General features: G+C 46.6%; 1 protein-coding gene across 1 annotated transcript in view; it reads right to left on the reverse strand.

Annotated features, from left to right (window-relative positions):
• SASH3 (SAM and SH3 domain containing 3) overlaps positions 1-21,312 on the reverse strand; it is a 200,993-nt gene that overhangs the window by 47,427 nt on the left and 132,254 nt on the right. The window contains exon 6 of the mRNA XM_086918809.1: positions 8,812-9,018. Within this exon, the coding sequence (XP_086774935.1) occupies positions 8,812-9,018 (207 nt within the window). The remainder of the gene's footprint in view (positions 1-8,811; positions 9,019-21,312) is intronic.

A 21,312-nucleotide genomic window follows, 5' to 3' on the forward strand; every position in this document is an offset into this window, starting at 1 on the left:
CACTACTAGTATCACACTCATCAAGTGTGACAATTCAGACTTTAAATAAACATTAATGACTAATACATGCCACCCAAGCTATTCTTATTGCTTTGTGTGGCAGGTATTAGTGATTTTAACGTATATTTAATTATTAAACAGCAGCTGTTGTGCTCCTCAAAAAATAAGACAAACAGCACCACCATGTGGCAGACTGTCATAAGAGCCGGTGATGGCAATAACGTGCTGGTGCTGAGCAGCAGAAAGCACAGGCTCAAATTAAGCACTGCTTTGGGCCATGTGCAGCTGTGATCTACTCTTCTCTGCTCTGCACTACTTTTCCCATGCACCTGCATTCTCTTTGCTACCTCTTCCCTGTCCCATGCTCCGCCTATCTTTGTTTTTCTCCTCCTTGCACCATGGTCTTGCTACCTCTGCCTCTGGCTGTTTTCACTTGCGGTGGTCAGAACCCCATACTTCTGTGACCTTCTTGGTTCTGTCACTCTGCCATGATCCTCCTACCTCTTTGATCTCATTCATGGTCGCCTATTTTCAGGAACACTACAGTTCTCCAATAGGCTTCCACTTATGTTTTGTTTCGCCACCCTATTTCATTGTGTGATCTTATCTCGCAGGATCATACTACAACCCTGTCCTGGTTTATGTTGTGCTCATCTCCAAGATCCACGTCAAGTGCTTTTTTTATTTATTGATACTTGACAAGTGAACATTGCCATTAAGGTCAGACAGGCCATTTATTCCACCAGGCATTTCCCCGTTCGGCTGGCGGTCTGCCTCACTTTCCCCAGCCTAATTGTAGCAAGCAAAGGGAGGCTGAAAGAGAGGGGGGAAGGTTGAGAGAAAGAAATCAGAGGAGGAGAGAAGGTGAGAGAGGAAGGATGGAAGGATGAATAGATGGATGGATGGATAGATGGATAAAGAGAACTTGCACGAGGAGATGAAGAGAGCAAGGCTTGTTTGAGCATTTTTGCCAGGCTTGCTGTGGTTTCCCAGTCTCACATCTCCTACCAATACTCAGATATTCATTTCCCATGACCGTTCCTACCACACTGTGATTCTATCTGCAACCCTCTATCAGTGTCTACAATTCAGCCATACTCTGCTTCCTATTACTGTTTGAGCTCCATTGTCAATTCCTACTTAGAGGACGTGAATTCTCCATGTGTTTCTTCACCTTCCACTGATGACTTTGCAAAGTCTTATACATTTTTTCACAAGAAAAATTAAAAGTTTGTGTCCATGTTCGTAAGCCTTGACATGGCAAACGTTTGGCAAATTGTTTGATTTGAACCTCTTACCTCTTTTAAAGCTGAAGCCTCTCTTACTTTATATAATTTACATATCTAAATAACTTACGCTCAATAGAGTACAGAGTAAGTCCCCCAGCATAACGCAAGCTGTGGTGGGAAAATTCCCAATCCCTTGGGACATGATACCAAATTGATGGACGTTGAAACCAATAAGGGAAGACTGAGGTGTTATAGTGGTACCTTAGAAAAATACCAGAGTTTAGATCCCCAACAATCAAAATAAGAAACGTGAATATGCTTAAGATCTGCTCACCAAAGAGGCGTCCGCATTGGAAGAACATGCCATGGACCTGAGCAGCCTACCTGGACGTCTGGTTGCTATGAAGCACATTGAGTCATAGTACAGTGCTGCCTCTTATGGGAAGACCTCTCTAGCTACAAAACAGCCAGAGCTTTGGAAACAGGAATGACGAAAGTCATAAGATACTTTAATGCAGAGGACTTCAATGCTCCTTAATCTCTCCTGTTTTTCGTAGCACATAGACCCTCTTAGCACAGGGCCTTAGAACATGTGTCCACAAGGTCAACATAAGGATAAAAGGCACAACTACTAGTTGCACTGCCTCTAGACAATTCTCCCACTACTCCGGCTATACCATCATTTTGACCTAGTTACAGCCCTGATCTCGGACTCCTGTAAGACATTTAATACAGATCTTATGAGAAAAAAAACATCATGAAACACCTGAGGATGCAAAATAAATGAACTAAGCTGCGCTTCAACCTCTGAAAGCTGTCTTTTGACTCTAGGTAAGGGAAACGGATTGACTTGAATGTCCTTTGCAACATGCGAAAGGCCTGTGGGCACCCCCAAGTACATTAAAAAGGGGGTGCAGCACTTTTTCCTGTGTGTGACACTCATGTACAGGCACTTTGCCAAGATCCTCCTGCAGACGGCGAGGTGGAACCATGACTGAAGCACAGTAAACATGTCGCCACAGCTCTGAAAAAAAGTGCATTACCCAAGAAAAGTCCATAAAACCTGTTGAAGTATCAATCAATCAATCATCGCATTTATATAGCGCGCTACTCACCCAGAGGGTCTCAAGGCGCTGGGGGAGGGAGGTTCGCTACTGCTCGAACAGCCAGGTCTTGAGTTGCTTCCTGAAGGCGTGGTGGTCCTGGGTCAGGCGGAGGTGGGTTGGGAGGGAGTTCCATGTCTTGGCGGCGAGGTAGGAGAAGGACCGTCCCCCTGTGGTGGCTCTTCGGGGGACGGCGGCGAGGGCGTGGCTGGTCGATCGAAGCTGGCGTTTGGGAGCGTAGAAGTTGAGGCGGCTGTTGAGGTATCCTGGGCCTTGGTTGTGTAGGGCTTTGTGTGCGTGGGTGAGGAGACGGAAGGTGATTCTCTTGTTGACCGGGAGCCAGTGCAGGTCTCTCAGGTGTCCGGAGATGTGGCTGCGACTGGGGATGTCCAGGATGAGTCGTGCTGAGGCGTTCTGGATCCGCTGGAGTCTCTTCTGGAGTTTGGCGGTGGTTCTGGCGTAGAGGGAGTTGCCGTAGTCCAGACGGCTGGTGACGAGGGCCTGGGTGACCGTCTTCCTGGTCTCGGTGGGGATCCACCGGAAGATCTTACGTAGCATGCGCAGGATGTTGAAGCATGACGAGGAGACGGCGTTGACTTGTCTGGTCATGGAGAGGGAGGAGTCCAGGATGAAGCCCAGGTTGCGTGCGTGGTCTGTTGGTTTGGGTGCGTTGCCTAGGGCGGGGGGCCACCAGGAGTCGTCCCAAGCGGCGGGTGAGGATCCCAGGATGAGGACTTCCGTCTTGTCTGAGTTCAGTTTCAGGCGGCTGTTCTTCATCCATTCGGCTACCTCTTTCATCCCTTCGTGAAGGTTGGCTCTGGCGGTGGTGGGGTCGTTGGTAAGGGAGAGGATCAGCTGGGTGTCGTCGGCGTAGATGATGTTGAGGTTGTGCTGGCGTGCGATGTCTGCGAGGGGGCTCATGTAGACGTTGAAGAGGGTTGGACTGAGCGAGGAGCCTTGAGGGACGCCGCAGATGACTTCGGTGGCTTCAGATCTGAACGGAGGGAGGCGGACTCTCTGTGTCCTTCCGGCGAGGAAGGAGATGATCCACTCCAGTGCCTTCTCCTGGACTCCGACGTTGCTGAGGCGTTGTACTAGGGTACGGTGGCAGACAGTGTCGAAGGCCGCGGAGAGGTCGAGGAGGATGAGGGCCGCTGTTTCTCCGTTGTCGAGCAGCGCTCAATGTCATCGGTGGCTGCGATCAGGGCGGTCTCGGTGCTGTGGTTGGCACGGAAGCCAGACTGCAAGGGGTCGAGGGATCCGTTCATCTCGAGGAAGGCGGCCAGCTGCGTGTTGACGGTCTTCTCGATGACTTTTGCAGGAAACGGGAGCAGCGAGATGGGGCGGTAGTTCTTGAGGTCGGTGGGGTCGGCCGATGGCTTCTTGAGTAGGGCGCTGAGTTCGGCGTGTTTCCAGCTCTCCGGGAAGGTAGCGGTGTCGAAGGAGGTGTTGATGATGTCCCGCAGGTGGGGTGCGATGACAGCGTCAACATTGTTAAAGACGTGGTGAGGGCAGGGGTCGGTCGGAGATCCGGAGTGGATGGAGTTCATCGTGCGGACGGTGTCTTCGGTGCTGATCGGAGTCCAGGCGCGGAGGGTGGTGGTGGGGGGCGGTGGTTCGGTCGTGGCGTTCGTCGGTTGAGTGCTGAAGCTGTTGTGTATGTCCGCGATCTTGTTGTGGAAGTAGGAGGCGAGGGAGTTGCAGAGGTCTTGCGAAGGGGTGATGTCGTTGTTTCCGGCGTTGGGGTTGGAGAGCTCTTTGACGATGTTGAAGAGTTCCTTGCTGTTGTGTGCGTTGTTGTGCAGTCGTTCCTTGAATGCAGTTTTCTTGGTGGCGTGGATGAGTTGGTGGTGTTTTCGGGTGGCGAGCATGAGGGCAGTCATGTTGTCCGGTGTTGGGTCTCTGCGCCAGGTTCTCTCGAGGGCTTGGCAGTTCTTCTTGGAGCTCTTGAGTTCGTCAGTGAACCATGGGGCTTTCTTGCTACCGGGTCTGCTGGGCGGGGTCCTCAGGGGGGCGAGCTCATCTGCGCAGTCGCTGATCCACTTCGTGAGGTTGGTGGCCACCTGGCTAGGGTTCGTTGTGCTGGTGGGAGGGTTCATGTTCAGGGAGGTCGCGAGCTGGTCGGCTGTGATCTTGTTCCAGCTCCTGCGTGCAACCTATTGCTGGTGGTGGTGGATCGTGGTCCTTCCGAAGCTGAAGTGGACGCAGCTGTGGTCCGTTCAGTGGAGTCCGGTGGCGTAGCTGAAGGCGATGTCCTTGCTGGATGAGAAGACGGGGTCGAGTGTGTGTCCGGCGTAGTGGGTGGGGGTGGTCACCAGCTGCTTGAGTCCCAGGTTGGCGAGGTTGTCCAGCAGGGTGGTGGTGTTGCGGTCGTTGTTGTTCTCCAGGTGGAAGTTGAGGTCCCCTAGGAGGATGTAGTCAGCGTAGCAGAGGGCGTGCGGGCTGATGAAGTCGGCGATGTCTTCGCTGAATTGTGTGCGTTGTCCTGGGGGTCTGTAGATGAGGGTGCCTCTGAGGGGGGTCTTGGGGTTGATGTGGACCTGAAAGTGCAGGTGCTCGGCGGTTGCGAGGGTGTCGTGATGCGGATGGTGTTCCTGTGGATGATGGCGATGCCTCCTCCGGTGTGGTTGATGCGGTCCTTTCGGATGATCTTGTAGCCGTCTGGGATGGCGATGTCGGGCGCTGAAGAGGCGTTCATCCAGGTTTCAGTGAGGAAGGCGACGTCTGGTGAAGTAGTGTCGAGCAGGTTCCAGAGCTCGATGGCGTGTCTGCGGACAGAGCGGGTGTTGAGCAGGATGCACTTTAGGTGGCTGCTGCTGTTGCTTGTCGAGGTCTTGAGCTCTGCTGGAGTGGTGCAGGTCCGGATGCAGGTGAACTTGCAGGCGTTGCAGCAGAAGGGTCCGTGGGTGCGTCTCGGGGTCGCTCAATAGCACCCCGGGATTCTTCCGGCGTTGAGTGCGTAGAGTTCGGTGGCGTCGTAGGTCCGGCGGGTGGGCTGGGGTCTGCGGGAGCCAGGGGTCCTGGCGCTGGGCGCGGTCCAGGCGCGGACGGGCGCAGACGGGCTTACCTTTGGCGCACCTTCGGCGCTCAGTCAGCGCTCCCGCTGCGCGCGTCCGCTGCGCGGTCGCTCTGGGGGCGTCATAAGTAAGGAGCCGGGTGGGCGGGTCAGCTGGGTGGCGGGAGCGGGGCGGCCAAAGGGCTGGTGGTGGGCGGGGCCGCAGGGAGGCAGCGGCGGGACCTCTGGGTGGCGGGCGGCAGCGGGGAACCAGGGTCAAGCGAGGGAGGCGGGGGAAGATCCGGGCGGCCCAGCGGAGGCTGGGTCGCTCAGCACGGAGGCAGGCAGCGGCAGGCGGGAGAACGTGGAGAGGTCCGGGCGGCCCAGCGGCGACTGGGTCGCTCAATCCCAGGAGGCAGGTAGTGGCAGGCAGGCAGGCAGCGGCAGGCATGGGAGGCAAGGGGGGTGACCCGGCCTTGTTATGTATGAGGGCAGAGTCTCCATGCAACAGACATTGACAATGAAGAAGAAAATAAGTTCTTTCTTGGACGTTCAGCCCACAGCTTACAGCAACAACAAGTAGCATTCCAGGCAGCAGCTCATCCATACATGGAATGGAGGCACAGGACTACCGGAGATTCAGGAAAGAAATGGAAAAACCTCAGACCTTGGGAAATAATTCAATGAGGAATTCTCATTGTAGATCCCCCGACCCTTGTTCTCCACAAAAGACTGAGCGTAGAAAATGAGCCATAGCACATACAATCAATCGGCCCAATCCCGCTACTTAGGGTTCCAAGGCTATTAGAACATTCCGTATACTTCAATTGTGTGCATGCATCAATACATATCAAAGACTAGTGACAGAAGGAAGGTAATACTAAACAGAAATCATTCAAAAAATTGTATTTATTATTTCTTTTTTTTGTAAATATAAATTCATATAAAAATCGTTATAAATCAAGCAATTCTATAGAAAACACATCAATTAATTATACAAATTCATGAAAGACATGATAGAATTATAAAAATAAGCAACAAATAAATATATATACCCCATGGTGTCAGACATACAACCAACTTACTCTCGTGCTACCAAGCAGAAATGAAAATGTAGACTGATGTTGCGCACACACATGTCCAAAGGACATGTGTGTGTGTAACATACAACTGAGAAAAATGCACAAAAGTGCATTTTTCTCTGTTTTCGCTATTTACCACGAAGTCAGACTTCGCGGTAAATAGCGGCCAAAAATAGCGATTTCGCAATTTTTAAATGCTTCTTGAATTGCATTTAAGGAATCTCTAATTGAGATTCCTTAAATGCAATTATTCGCAAATATGCGATTTCTAGAATTGCGATTTTTGCATTTGGGATGATGAATCCCAAATGAAAAAATAGCGCTCGCAAAGGGCCAGATTCTCAGAATCTGGACCTTTGCGAGCCGTTTTCGGCTTGATGAATCTGGCCGTTAGTCCTCATCCACTACTTGCGTATGTTGGATGAAAGCTCACAGACTTACAAATGTGTTTGTTTTCAGCAATTTTTGCTGCTGGACACACCCAGGAAGGACCCACAAGCCCTCCGTTTTAGCAGATGTGCTCTCAATACAGCATTCCACAATACTGGCTGCATTTCTGTGTGAACACATCTGATCTCCAATGGTAAAAATACACTCCCAAAGTCGATTCTGTTTCTGTGAGTCAGCAATGACATTTCGCCCTCACAAATGCATTTATTTGTGCGTCTAAGTTGATATTAGGTGCACATACAGCTTTGTGATTCTGGCCCTGTGTAATGACTCAGACTTCGGACCAGAAATCTCACTTTTCGATAGGGAACATCTGATCTCATCCTGCGGTATATAGAATGACGTATTCTTGAAAAAGACCCAAACCGAATCTTGTCATTATGTTAACACCTACCGGTCTTGATGTCTGACTCGAACATTAAATTAATGATGTTCAACAAAAATTGAGCCTGAATCATTGAAATAATTATATCAATAATAATCGGTAACTGGTCTTAGCATGAGGCTCTGTTTTACTTCTTCAGCGTGACCAGAGACCTTCCCCCAAGTAAAAACTGTCTGTTTTATTTTTTTTTTTGTAACAGGGTGGGCTGTGCTTTCTATACTCCATGGGAACTCTTGCTATAGTTTTATGAGGTTTTCTATCCCAGCTTCAGTTCAACGTTTAATATATGTTTCTTTGTTTGTGGAGAAGTGTGGCTCAATGGTTAGAGCAGCAGACTCTGATGCAGAGGTCTGGCCTGGGACCAGGGTTCAATTCCTGCCTCGGCGGGTCTTGGGCTCAATTTCCTTGGACCTGATAATTCTCGCCTCGGTGCCTATTCTTATCATGGGTCCCACTATGCAACTCTGGGCAATAGCTTTCTTAATCTCCACAACGGCCCCAACAGCGCTGGGATGCCTGGCCTCACCTTCGGGGTGGACATTTCACAGGGAAAAGCCAGGAAGGTTCTACAGCGGTATGCGTTACAGCGCCAGGACACCCCAGTTGGGTTATTAATGCGCATTACAAGTACAAATTACATTTACATTGGTTTTGTTTCAATGACAGCGTTTTATTTGGTATGAAAATGTCTATCAATTTCCTTTGTTGGTTTTTGCCTTTGTACCAATTTTTTTTCCCTTCTGGTATCACATTTTATGTATCTGGATGTGATTTTGAGTCCTAGATTCTGAATCAAACATTAGTTTGGGCAGAGGACCTGACTTTATTAGATAAAAACATGTAAATGGAAGGGGGTCAGATTTACTAACAAGTCACGCAACACAATGCAGCATGACAATTTGCCTCGCTGCGTGACGGGGAGAGGGCAGGATAGCACTATATCTACTGAGATATGGTGCATTCCTGCGCTCTCCCTGCAATGGCACACTCATTGCAGCCTAGTGCCAATGCAGGCACCCTTACAACATGGTCCTGCATTACAACCAAGATTGTCTTGTGCAAAACGGAACACCCACACTCCATCCATGCAACGTCTTCCCAAGGCAGAGTAATGCAAGGCAGCAATCTTGCGTTACTCCAGATTTACTGATCTCATTGAAGCCCTTGCCTTGCCTTGCCTTGCGTGATATAATGGCTATGTAACCTGGACCATAGGGGCATATTAGCAAAACCTTGTTAAAATTATCGTTGTTTTAGCGGCAGGAAACTGCCGCTAAAACTGCACTAATGGGCTTGCTAATATGCATTATAGAATTCCAATAGAAGCCCAGGTTAGATGTCCTGCACATCTAACCTGGGCTTCTATTGGAATTCTATAACGCATATTAGCAAGCCCATTATCGCCGTTTTAGCAGCAGTTTCCTGCCGCTAAAACAGCGATCATTTTAATGAGGTTCCTGCTAATAAACCCCATCAATTTTTAGGTATTGTATGCACGCTGCTGTATGTTTTCAGAAAGTATTTATTTGCCTACCAGTACACCATGTTCTCCGCTCTTACCACCCACCTGCAAGTTTATGCGTTCCAGGAGCTCTTCTAAGGTCTTGGGCTTTGATCGTTTGTTTTTTCCGTGCACTCGTATCCTTTTGGGCTGCTCCTGCTCTTCGGGCACAATATCCACATAGATGAATTTGAAGGATCCCACCTTGCTGTTCAGCAAACCTGTCCATGTGCCAACTGGGGTTTTTTCAATGATATCTATGAGGTCTCCTTTCTGAAAAGCAAAAACATGATCTGACACTTCAATAATTTTAACTTATTTCTTCATATTCTATTGATAAGATGTCTGTGTTGCATGGAAACTGGTTTACACTCTGGTAACCTTTGGTGAACAACCTTCACAATGATACTTTTACAACGCACTACCATTACGCACTACCATTACAACGTTGTCATTACAACACAAACCATTACAACGTATTGCGCTGGGGGGCGCTCTAGGATAGGGAATAAGTTTAATTATCTATCCAACACCTTCCCTAGTGTCCACGGGGACTGGAGTTGGAATAGAAAATTAAACTTTTCACTATCCAGCACCTCTAAGCGCTATGCGTTGTAAAGGTATGCGATGTAAAAACCGCGTTGTAAAGGCAGGCATTGTAATAGCCTGCGTTGTAACGTCATACATCCGTAACCTTTATATAGCGAGTACATACCGAAGGTAGGTACAGGGTACAGGGTAGATGTATGTTCGAGGAGAGTAAGGCATATGAGGCTTAGCACTGCAATTTACATCACAATTTTTTTTTACTATATTAGCCAAAAAGTCATAGGTTTTAGACGTTACTTCGATGAATTAATTAAGTATTCTAAAATAAAGGCTCTGCTCAAACTTGAAGGGTTCGTCAGCTTCTCTTACCCATCGCTACAGATATCAATCACAAACCAGCTGTCAGACTCTAGACCTGCAGCGGCTCCTCCGCTAAGGTGGCGGAGCAGCACCCCACTGATTTCTGAGCAGTTCAAAAAGGAAAAATAAAATAATAACGCAATGTTATTATCATTTTATTTTTCCATACTACTGTGGCTCAGTTTGATTGTTTCAAACGGGGAGGGGCGTGCTGGGCTGGCCAGAGCAGGGGGAAGAAGAGTGAAGGGCACTCCCTAAGTGCGCATGACAGTTTGGCTTGCCATCTTGGGCCGACCAAACAGTTAAGGCACACTTAGCATGTTCCCCACTAGGCTGTATTCTACAGCCTGGTTAGAGAACATGTCCCTGTCTGAGCACCGAACAATTCCACTCAGACTACACACGACGCTGCTGTAATGCTGGTGACAGCAGCGTCATAATTGGCCTGGGGAGTCTGGGAGCCAAGGGGGCTTCCTGCTGCCAGTAGCCAGAGGAGAAGAGGCATCGACCGTCTGTACCCAGGAAAGTGTTTTTTTTCATTCCCCCTCTCACCCACGTTCGACAGCAGCCGCTACTGCTTAGACTTACCTGTCAGGTTACAGATTCTAACATGATATCAGTGTCTTCAGTTCCCTGGTTTATAGCACACACATTTGTCATGCCATTTTCCACATTACATCCACATTTAAAGCACCATTGCTAACCAAGTTTCCACGTTCTCCCGATATGTAAAGCACCATTGCTAGGCCACTTTTCCTATTTTCCCAAGATATAGCTACTGCTCTGTTGCTAACTCAGTATACACATTTCCTGCTTGGTCCTTGAAGCACCATTGTTGTGCCCGTGAAACTGGTTTCATTACCTCTGAATTCAAATTGAGTTTGCTAGGTCAGTTATGCTGGCATAGTGCAGACACTTTTCATATTGGGAAACATGGAAATTGCCTTACCATTTGTGCTTTACATATTAGGGTGACATTAGTATACTAGCTTAGTAGTGGTGAACTAAATATTCGCAGGGGTGCAGAGGCGGCTCGTCCGTAATGGCAGAGGAGCGTTGGCCCACTGAGTCAGTCAGCGGAAAATAAAATGATAATATAACAATATTATCACTTTTTTCCCCCACTGACTGAGCCAGAGAGTCTTGGGTGAGGCAGGCCGGGCATGGCAGGGAGGAGGGGATAGTGTGCAATGTAAAGTGCGCATGTCGGTTTGGCACATCTTAGGCCGGCCAAACTGATCTGAGCACTTAGTTTTCTTCAACCAAGCTGTTTTGCAAAGCCGGGTTGGAGACACGCCACAGGCACTAAGGCAATTTGCGCACCGCTGGCTCTTACACTGAGTTTAGAAAGTTACTTAAGACCTGGCTATTTACCCAAGCGTATAACTGAAGTGTCGTTCACTCTTATACAACTGCCGTCCTTTCTCAGCGCCATGAAACCGCCTGGTGAATGTGAGCTCTACAAATTACTGTTAACATAACAAAACATAACATTGTCTGAGCAGCAAATATGGCTGCTCAAACTAATCCTGGGGCTGCTCTCATGCTATGAAGGAAAACAGAAAAAAGTGGCTGGACAGGAAATTTTAACAAAAACAATTGTTCAACCACGTAGTTAATGTATACCACGTGACCACCGGGTACAAATCCCAAAGTAAATTTATTTTTTCTTTTTACTTAGATTCAAAATTCAAAAGCACAAACACAAACAAAACAATTGTTACGACAGTGGATTCATGATGACATTATATACAAATTTACAACATTTACAAATGTACAACACTTACAAAAATACATCAAGCAAACTGAGTGAACGAGACACACCAAAACAATACTGAAATCAATAAACAAAATCAATTGCCGTTCTATACAACGCAGAAAACTTTCAGGTGAAAAGCATATGACCAGTCCATAGAAATATGAGACCATGGGACAGGCGGGAAAGATGGAATAAAGTGCCTGCCTGTCAACCAATCCTGTGGTTAGTTATTTATAACGGGTTGGCACAACTAGGATCCAAAGTAATTGATGAAATTCTATCCTAGGGTCACCCTTAAGGTTTGCCACAGGGTGGAGGTGTCGACGCGTTTCGAACCGGCGTTATTACAGGTTCTCTTCAGGACAGGGACTGGGGGCTGTTGTTCTGTAAAAAACATATAGAGTGGGTGTCAGAGGTTTCTATCATGAAGCTATTGCATAATGCTCCGACTCCTGGGAACAAACAAAAAGAATTACCTGCACAAGGCATGGAACTAGTCGTGGTGTAGGAGGACTCAACCAGGGAGAAAATTCTGAAATAATAAGTGAAAATGGGCTCAGTGAGGCAAACCAGGGGAAGGGGGTGGTACAGACATGAAAGGTGCACGCATTGTGTGCTTAAAAACGGGTCCTACCTGTGCTTCAACAAGGACTGAGAATAGGGTGTAGTGCCCGCAACGCGGTGCACACGCGGAGTCCAAGAGAGCTCACATGTTGAGCCGTCTCAACGTGGGATCTAGGAGATTGTAAGAAACATAGAATCTAGAGTCAATGTTATTGAAACGAGTATGCACTAACACCCATCAAACTGGTGTGCCCGGGAGGAACACAACGTACCTGAAGACCCAGGCAATGGGGGAAGAGAGGTTACTCCGCGCCAGCAAGCGATTAGTGTAGACAGCTGGAACCTGTCGGGGAAGATGCGGGCTAGCGTTAGTCACACGCTCGGGTTTCAAAGCATATAGCGAGAACGGAGTCAGGCGCGTCCAAGAGTCGCGCAGCACTTACTTAGAGCACGGAATGAATCCGGCGGTCTGGGCGGCAGTGCGGTCAATCGCTAGTGCGCCGCGCCCAAGCACAGTGCTAAAGAACCCGTCCGGTCGGCCGGCCGGTGGGTGTGGCCTAGGGGCGGTGATCGCCAGGGATGCTGGAAGTTGTAGTTGTGACGTCCACAACGTGGGACATAGTGCTGTGGGGGGCGGCAGTTGTGGTGAATGCAACAATGTTACTTGTTTGCTCAAATTGTCATAAAAGCGGAATGATTTTACAACAGTCTATGAAACACATTGACGGAAGTTATTACACATTAAGGAAAGTTATTACAACAAAGCATACACATATTACAACAACTGTAAATAACCAGGAGATATGGAATACCATCAACAATGAACAATCTCGGGAATCACGGGAGTGCATATAATGATATTAGGACAAAGTCTCATAGAAGACAGCACGCAGACCTGGGTAGTGCGTCAGCTGATATATACAGAACCAAAGAAAGGATCAAAGAAAGCCTTCCTGAGCAAGCTACCATAGCGCTGCAAAACAAACTTTCTGCCCAACCGCCCCTTGTTGCCTCAACGTGCAAAACAGATACATTTAGACAAGATAGGGGGTAGATAATGTGAGCACAGCCAAGCTCAGCCAAAAAATTCAGTTCATAGGCTAGTAGATTCAGTCATTTCGTTCAGGCCAGAATTAGAGGTGTCAAACTTAAGTATGAGATACGCCTCTTTGTGTGAGAGACGGACATCTGGGTCACTACTTCCGCCCTTGATGACTGCTAGCACTGTCCATCTCATGTCATGACTGGAATGTTTTTGTTGTACATAGTGAGAAACCATAGGGGCCGTCAGGGTTTTATTGTTGATTCTTGACCGATGTTGTATAATTCTCTGACGGACCTCCTGTGTGGTTTTGCCAATGTATAGCAAGTTGCACGGACACAGTATAGCGTAGACCGTATATTTAGTCTTGCAGTTTGTGTGTTCGTTGTGACGCCAAAATTTTTTCCCATCCGTGAAGAGTGAGCCTTCAATCGTAAGATCGCATACCGAACAAGTCCCGCATTTGCGATGCCCTGTGACTGGACTTGCTCCGAAGATGGTGCTTTGAGAAACCTTTTTAGATGGAGGTCTGGTAGAAGTAATCATTTGGCCAATGCTCCTGTTCTTCTTTAGTGCAAAAAGAGGATTACCTATATCAGGAAGGATTTCTTGCACCAAATGCCAGCTCTTTCTGACGATTTTCTGGAGTTGGTTCGTATGGGGTCCAAAGGTGGAGACACACACCATCCTCTCCGTAGTCGGCCTGGATCTTTTTTCTAGGAGATGTTCCCTGGGTGTCCATCTGGCTCTCTTCATCGAATGCTTCAAAAGTTTTTGGGGGTAACCCCGTTCTTGTAGCTTCGAAGTAAGGTTCTGGCCATGCAACTCAAACTGCTCGGTGGTGGTACAATTCCGTCTCACTCGGAGGTATTGGCCATAAGGGAGATTATCCCTTAGGCTCCGAGGATGGTAGCTCTTGTAATGCAGAGCATTATTTTTGTCCGTCTTCTTTTGGTACAGAGAGCACATCAACATATTGTCTCTCACTGAGACTTCGACATCCAGAAATGGAAGTGATCTTTCGTGGTAGCTCAAGCTGAACTTAATATCCGGGCTCCTGTTGTTCAGCCACGTGTGGAATTCTTCCAGTTCTATAGATGTTCCGTTCCACACACACCACACGTCATCTATATATCGGAACCACTGTCCAATGTGGTCTCTGTAAGGATTATTATTCAGAACAAATCTTTCTTCGAATTGGCCCATATACAAAATAGCCATTTCGGGGGCAAAGGGACAGCCCATAGCTGAGCCTTTAATTTGGAGAAACATTTCCTCTTCGAAGGTAAAGAAGTTCTTTTTCAGTGCCACAGTGGCCAAAGAGATTATAAACTCAGTGGGGATTCTGTGGGGGCGTGGTCGGTTGTCCAAATACAGTTCCATCACGTCTAGGCCATCTTGTTGTGGTATTTGTGTGTATAAGGATGACACATCCATTGAGGCAAGAAGTTGGGTGGAGGAATCAAACGGAAGACCTTCAACTTTGTTTATGAAGTCCATGGTATCACGTAGGAAAGATGGTACTTGCACCACAAGGGGTTTCAAAAAAACATCAACGAATTTGGAGATGGGCTCAAACACAGAGTCACACCCGGATACGATGGGACGGCCGGGTGGTAATTTCGGGTCTTTGTGCACTTTGGGGAGGAAGTACAGATGTGGCGTTCTTGGATGTTTTTTAACGAGGTATTCAGATTCTTTGGGTCCAAGAAATCCTGCATCCTTGGCAGCGATGACAAGTTTGCTGACTTCGTCTTGTATCTGTGCGGTGGGGTCATGGGTTATTTTTCGATACCACTCCTGGTTGTACACATGGTTCCGCCCTTCAGTACGATATAGATCTTTAGACCACAGGACTACCGCGCCCCCTTTATCAGCTTGCCTGATGATGGCCTCCTGCTGAGTTTTGAGATCTTGAATGGCTTCTCTGTGTTTTTTAGTTATGTTTCTTGGGACAAAGGGACGTTTTTTCTCAAGGGCATTCAGTGAAGACATGACTGAACGTTCGAAGGCTAGTATATTTTTGGAAACAGTGTGGTTAGGTGGACAAAACGAGGACTTATTTCTCAATCCTGATGCTTCGGAGACAGTTTGTTCAGTAGCGTCCTTAAAGAACCATCTCAAGCGGACCTTCCGAAAGAACTCCATAACTTCCATTTTGACTTTGGTGAAGTCCATAGCCACCCCAGGTACAAAGGAAAGACCCATCTCCAAGACCTCTTGTTCGGCTTTAGACAGGATTTTATCCGAGATGTTAATAATGGCAGATGGTTTCACGAGTTGTAATGTTTCTTGCGTGTAGTCATCTCCCATTGTGGTTTGAATCGTGTCCGCTTGGGTTGTTGGCCCTGGCCTAAAAAAGGCCTCTTGGGAGTGTTCCTATTCTGTTGGTTTCGATTCGACGGGCCTTCTCCTGCATCGGAATCTTCCATGGATTCAGATGACGATGTTTCCGAAAAGGTAGTGAATCTTCTTTTCGATCTCCCCTGGTTGGAATTCAAGAATCTAACGGAATCGGATCTGGTGTAGAATTCGTCTTTTAGGTAGGGATACACAGTGTCGATGTTAAAGTTTTTTTGGTCTTTCTCAAATTTCGACGTTTTGAAATTGATGGTATTGTCTCGAAATGTGACCAGTTCCTTTTCGATTTTCTCCAGAAGAGCCTTTGCCTCAGATTCAGTATGATTATCCCTGATGGCTTGGAGTTGTTCTTCAATTTCTTCCTCTTCCTTTTTAAGGATACGCTGGGCAGTTTCCACTGTGTGTACCATCAAGTCCCTACTGCATTTGGTACTTATAAAACTGAATCCCTTCCGGTAGACAGGGTCATCGGTGAAGATGACGGGGACGTTTTTAATCTGAAGGCCCCATGGGATTGTACCTGCTCTGAGATTTGTGAGGAGGAAGTGACCATGAAGCTCCGTTCGAACATGTTTTTTCCTGAGCCTAGTTAATTTTTCGGCATAATTGAGCTGTTTGGCTGTGCTGCTGAGTTTTACAGAAGAGCAAAGAGTGGAGTCAGAGAGAAGTTTTTTTATGTGATCCTCACTGAAAGATAACGTGTCTTGTTCGGCCATGCTTACTGTCAAGGAAGGAGAGCCCCCCTGCCACACTTAATGCAACTTATCGACCACACTTTAAAGTCGAAATAAGCAAAAACCTTGCGAGCAACCGCTCGCTCAACCAAACTGTAGAACAGAGAAGGTTTTGGATCCAGCAACTACCCAGCCTGGATCTCAACAATAAGGAAAACAGAAAAAAGTGGCTGGACAGGAAATTTTAACAAAAACAATTGTTCAACCACGTAGTTAATGTATACCACGTGACCACCGGGTACAAATCCCAAAGTAAATTTATTTTTTCTTTTTACTTAGATTCAAAATTCAAAAGCACAAACACAAACAAAACAATTGTTACGACAGTGGATTCATGATGACATTATATACAAATTTACAACATTTACAAATGTACAACACTTACAAAAATACATCAAGCAAACTGAGTGAACGAGACACACCAAAACAATACTGAAATCAATAAACAAAATCAATTGCCGTTCTATACAACGCAGAAAACTTTCAGGTGAAAAGCATATGACCAGTCCATAGAAATATGAGACCATGGGACAGGCGGGAAAGATGGAATAAAGTGCCTGCCTGTCAACCAATCCTGTGGTTAGTTATTTATAACGGGTTGGCACAACTAGGATCCAAAGTAATTGATGAAATTCTATCCTAGGGTCACCCTTAAGGTTTGCCACAGGGTGGAGGTGTCGACGCGTTTCGAACCGGCGTTATTACAGGTTCTCTTCAGGACAGGGACTGGGGGCTGTTGTTCTGTAAAAAACATATAGAGTGGGTGTCAGAGGTTTCTATCATGAAGCTATTGCATAATGCTCCGACTCCTGGGAACAAACAAAAAGAATTACCTGCACAAGGCATGGAACTAGTCGTGGTGTAGGAGGACTCAACCAGGGAGAAAATTCTGAAATAATAAGTGAAAATGGGCTCAGTGAGGCAAATAAATAACTAACCACAGGATTGGTTGACAGGCAGGCACTTTATTCCATCTTTCCCGCCTGTCCCATGGTCTCATATTTCTATGGACTGGTCATATGCTTTTCACCTGAAAGTTTTCTGCGTTGTATAGAACGGCAATTGATTTTGTTTATTGATTTCAGTATTGTTTTGGTGTGTCTCGTTCACTCAGTTTGCTTGATGTATTTTTGTAAGTGTTGTACATTTGTAAATGTTGTAAATTTGTATATAATGTCATCATGAATCCACTGTCGTAACAATTGTTTTGTTTGTGTTTGTGCTTTTGAATTTTGAATCTAAGTAAAAATAAAAAATAAATTTACTTTGGGATTTGTACCCGGTAGTCACGTGGTATACATTAACTACGTGGTTGAACAATTGTTTTTGTTAAAATTTCCTGTCCAGCCACTTTTTTCTGTTTTCCTTATTGTTGAGATCCAGGCTGGGTAGTTGCTGGATCCAAAACCTTCTCTGTTCTACAGTTTGGTTGAGCGAGCGGTTGCTCGCAAGGTTTTTTCTTATTTCGACTTTAAAGTGTGGTCGATAAGTTGCATTAAGTGTGGCAGGGGGGCTCTCCTTCCTTGACAGTAAGCATGGCCGAACAAGACACGTTATCTTTCAGTGAGGATCACATAAAAAAACTTCTCTCTGACTCCACTCTTTTCTCTTCTGTAAAACTCAGCAGCACAGCCAAACAGCTCAATTATGCCGAAAAATTAACTAGGCTCAGGAAAAAACATGTTCGAACGGAGCTTCATGGTCACTTTCTCCTCGCAAATCTCAGAGCAGGTACAATCCCATGGGGCCTTCAGATTAAAAACGTCCCCGTCATCTTCACCGATGACCCTGTCTACCGGAAGGGATTCAGTTTTATAAGTACCAAATGCAGTAGGGACTTGATGGTACACACAGTGGAAACTGCCCAGCGTATCCTTAAAAAGGAAGAGGAAGAAATTGAAGAACAACTCCAAGCCATCAGGGATAATCATACTGAATCTGAGGCAAAGGCTCTTCTGGAGAAAATCGAAAAGGAACTGGTCACATTTCGAGACAATACCATCAATTTCAAAACGTCGAAATTTGAGAAAGACCAAAAAAACTTTAACATCGACACTGTGTATCCCTACCTAAAAGACGAATTCTACACCAGATCCGATTCCGTTAGATTCTTGAATTCCAACCAGGGGAGATCGAAAAGAAGATTCACTACCTTTTCGGAAACATCGTCATCTGAATCCATGGAAGATTCCGATGCAGGAGAAGGCCCGTCGAATCGAAACCAACAGAATAGGAACACTCCCAAGAGGCCTTTTTTAGGCCAGGGCCAACAACCCAAGCGGACACGATTCAAACCACAATGGAAGATGACTACACGCAAGAAACATTACAACTCGTGAAACCATCTGCCATTATTAACATCTCGGATAAAATCCTGTCTAAAGCCGAACAAGAGGTCTTGGAGATGGGTCTTTCCTTTGTACCTGGGGTGGCTATGGACTTCACCAAAGTCAAAATGGAAGTTATGGAGTTCTTTCGGAAGGTCCGCTTGAGATGGTTCTTTAAGGACGCTACTGAACAAACTGTCTCCGAAGCATCAGGATTGAGAAATAAGTCCTCGTTTTGTCCACCTAACCACACTGTTTCCAAAAATATACTAGCCTTCGAACGTTCAGTCATGTCTTCACTGAATGCCCTTGAGAAAAAACGTCCCTTTGTCCCAAGAAACATAACTAAAAAACACAGAGAAGCCATTCAAGATCTCAAAACTCAGCAGGAGGCCATCATCAGGCAAGCTGATAAAGGGGGCGCGGTAGTCCTGTGGTCTAAAGATCTATATCGTACTGAAGGGCGGAACCATGTGTACAACCAGGAGTGGTATCGAAAAATAACCCATGACCCCACCGCACAGATACAAGACGAAGTCAGCAAACTTGTCATCGCTGCCAAGGATGCAGGATTTCTTGGACCCAAAGAATCTGAATACCTCGTTAAAAAACATCCAAGAACGCCACATCTGTACTTCCTCCCCAAAGTGCACAAAGACCCGAAATTACCACCCGGCCGTCCCATCGTATCCGGGTGTGACTCTGTGTTTGAGCCCATCTCCAAATTCGTTGATGTTTTTTTGAAACCCCTTGTGGTGCAAGTACCATCTTTCCTACGTGATACCATGGACTTCATAAACAAAGTTGAAGGTCTTCCGTTTGATTCCTCCACCCAACTTCTTGCCTCAATGGATGTGTCATCCTTATACACACAAATACCACAACAAGATGGCCTAGACGTGATGGAACTGTATTTGGACAACCGACCACGCCCCCACAGAATCCCCACTGAGTTTATAATCTCTTTGGCCACTGTGGCACTGAAAAAGAACTTCTTTACCTTCGAAGAGGAAATGTTTCTCCAAATTAAAGGCTCAGCTATGGGCTGTCCCTTTGCCCCCGAAATGGCTATTTTGTATATGGGCCAATTCGAAGAAAGATTTGTTCTGAATAATAATCCTTACAGAGACCACATTGGACAGTGGTTCCGATATATAGATGACGTGTGGTGTGTGTGGAACGGAACATCTATAGAACTGGAAGAATTCCACACGTGGCTGAACAACAGGAGCCCGGATATTAAGTTCAGCTTGAGCTACCACGAAAGATCACTTCCATTTCTGGATGTCGAAGTCTCAGTGAGAGACAATATGTTGATGTGCTCTCTGTACCAAAAGAAGACGGACAAAAATAATGCTCTGCATTACAAGAGCTACCATCCTCGGAGCCTAAGGGATAATCTCCCTTATGGCCAATACCTCCGAGTGAGACGGATTTGTACCACCACCGAGCAGTTTGAGTTGCATGGCCAGAACCTTACTTCGAAGCTACAAGAACGGGGTTACCCCCAAAAACTTTTGAAGCATTCGATGAAGAGAGCCAGATGGACACCCAGGGAACATCTCCTAGAAAAAAGATCCAGGCCGACTACGGAGAGGATGGTGTGTGTCTCCACCTTTGGACCCCATACGAACCAACTCCAGAAAATCGTCAGAAAGAGCTGGCATTTGGTGCAAGAAATCCTTCCTGATATAGGTAATCCTCTTTTTGCACTAAAGAAGAACAGGAGCATTGGCCAAATGATTACTTCTACCAGACCTCCATCTAAAAAGGTTTCTCAAAGCACCATCTTCGGAGCAAGTCCAGTCACAGGGCATCGCAAATGCGGGACTTGTTCGGTATGCGATCTTACGATTGAAGGCTCACTCTTCACGGATGGGAAAAAATTTTGGCGTCACAACGAACACACAAACTGCAAGACTAAATATACGGTCTACGCTATACTGTGTCCCTGCAACTTGCTATACATTGGCAAAACCACACAGGAGGTCCGTCAGAGAATTATACAACATCGGTCAAGAATCAACAATAAAACCCTGACGGCCCCTATGGTTTCTCACTATGTACAACAAAAACATTCCAGTCATGACATGAGATGGACAGTGCTAGCAGTCATCAAGGGCGGAAGTAGTGACCCAGATGTCCGTCTCTCACACAAAGAGGCGTATCTCATACTTAAGTTTGACACCTCTAATTCTGGCCTGAACGAAATGACTGAATCTACTAGCCTATGAACTGAATTTTTTGGCTGAGCTTGGCTGTGCTCACATTATCTACCCCCTATCTTGTCTAAATGTATCTGTTTTGCACGTTGAGGCAACAAGGGGCGGTTGGGCAGAAAGTTTGTTTTGCAGCGCTATGGTAGCTTGCTCAGGAAGGCTTTCTTTGATCCTTTCTTTGGTTCTGTATATATCAGCTGACGCACTACCCAGGTCTGCGTGCTGTCTTCTATGAGACTTTGTCCTAATATCATTATATGCACTCCCGTGATTCCCGAGATTGTTCATTGTTGATGGTATTCCATATCTCCTGGTTATTTACAGTTGTTGTAATATGTGTATGCTTTGTTGTAATAACTTTCCTTAATGTGTAATAACTTCCGTCAATGTGTTTCATAGACTGTTGTAAAATCATTCCGCTTTTATGACAATTTGAGCAAACGAGTAACATTGTTGCATTCACCACAACTGTCGCCCCCCACAGCACTATGTCCCACGTTGTGGACGTCACAACTACAACTTCCAGCATCCCTGGCGATCACCGCCCCTAGGCCACACCCACCGGCCGGCCGACCGGACGGGTTCTTTAGCACTGTGCTTGGGCGCGGCGCACTAGCGATTGACCGCACTGCCGCCCAGACCGCCGGATTCA

Source organism: Lissotriton vulgaris, chromosome 4_1, assembly GCF_964263255.1.
Source record: "Lissotriton vulgaris chromosome 4_1, aLisVul1.2, whole genome shotgun sequence".
NCBI lineage: Eukaryota > Metazoa > Chordata > Amphibia > Caudata > Salamandridae > Lissotriton > Lissotriton vulgaris.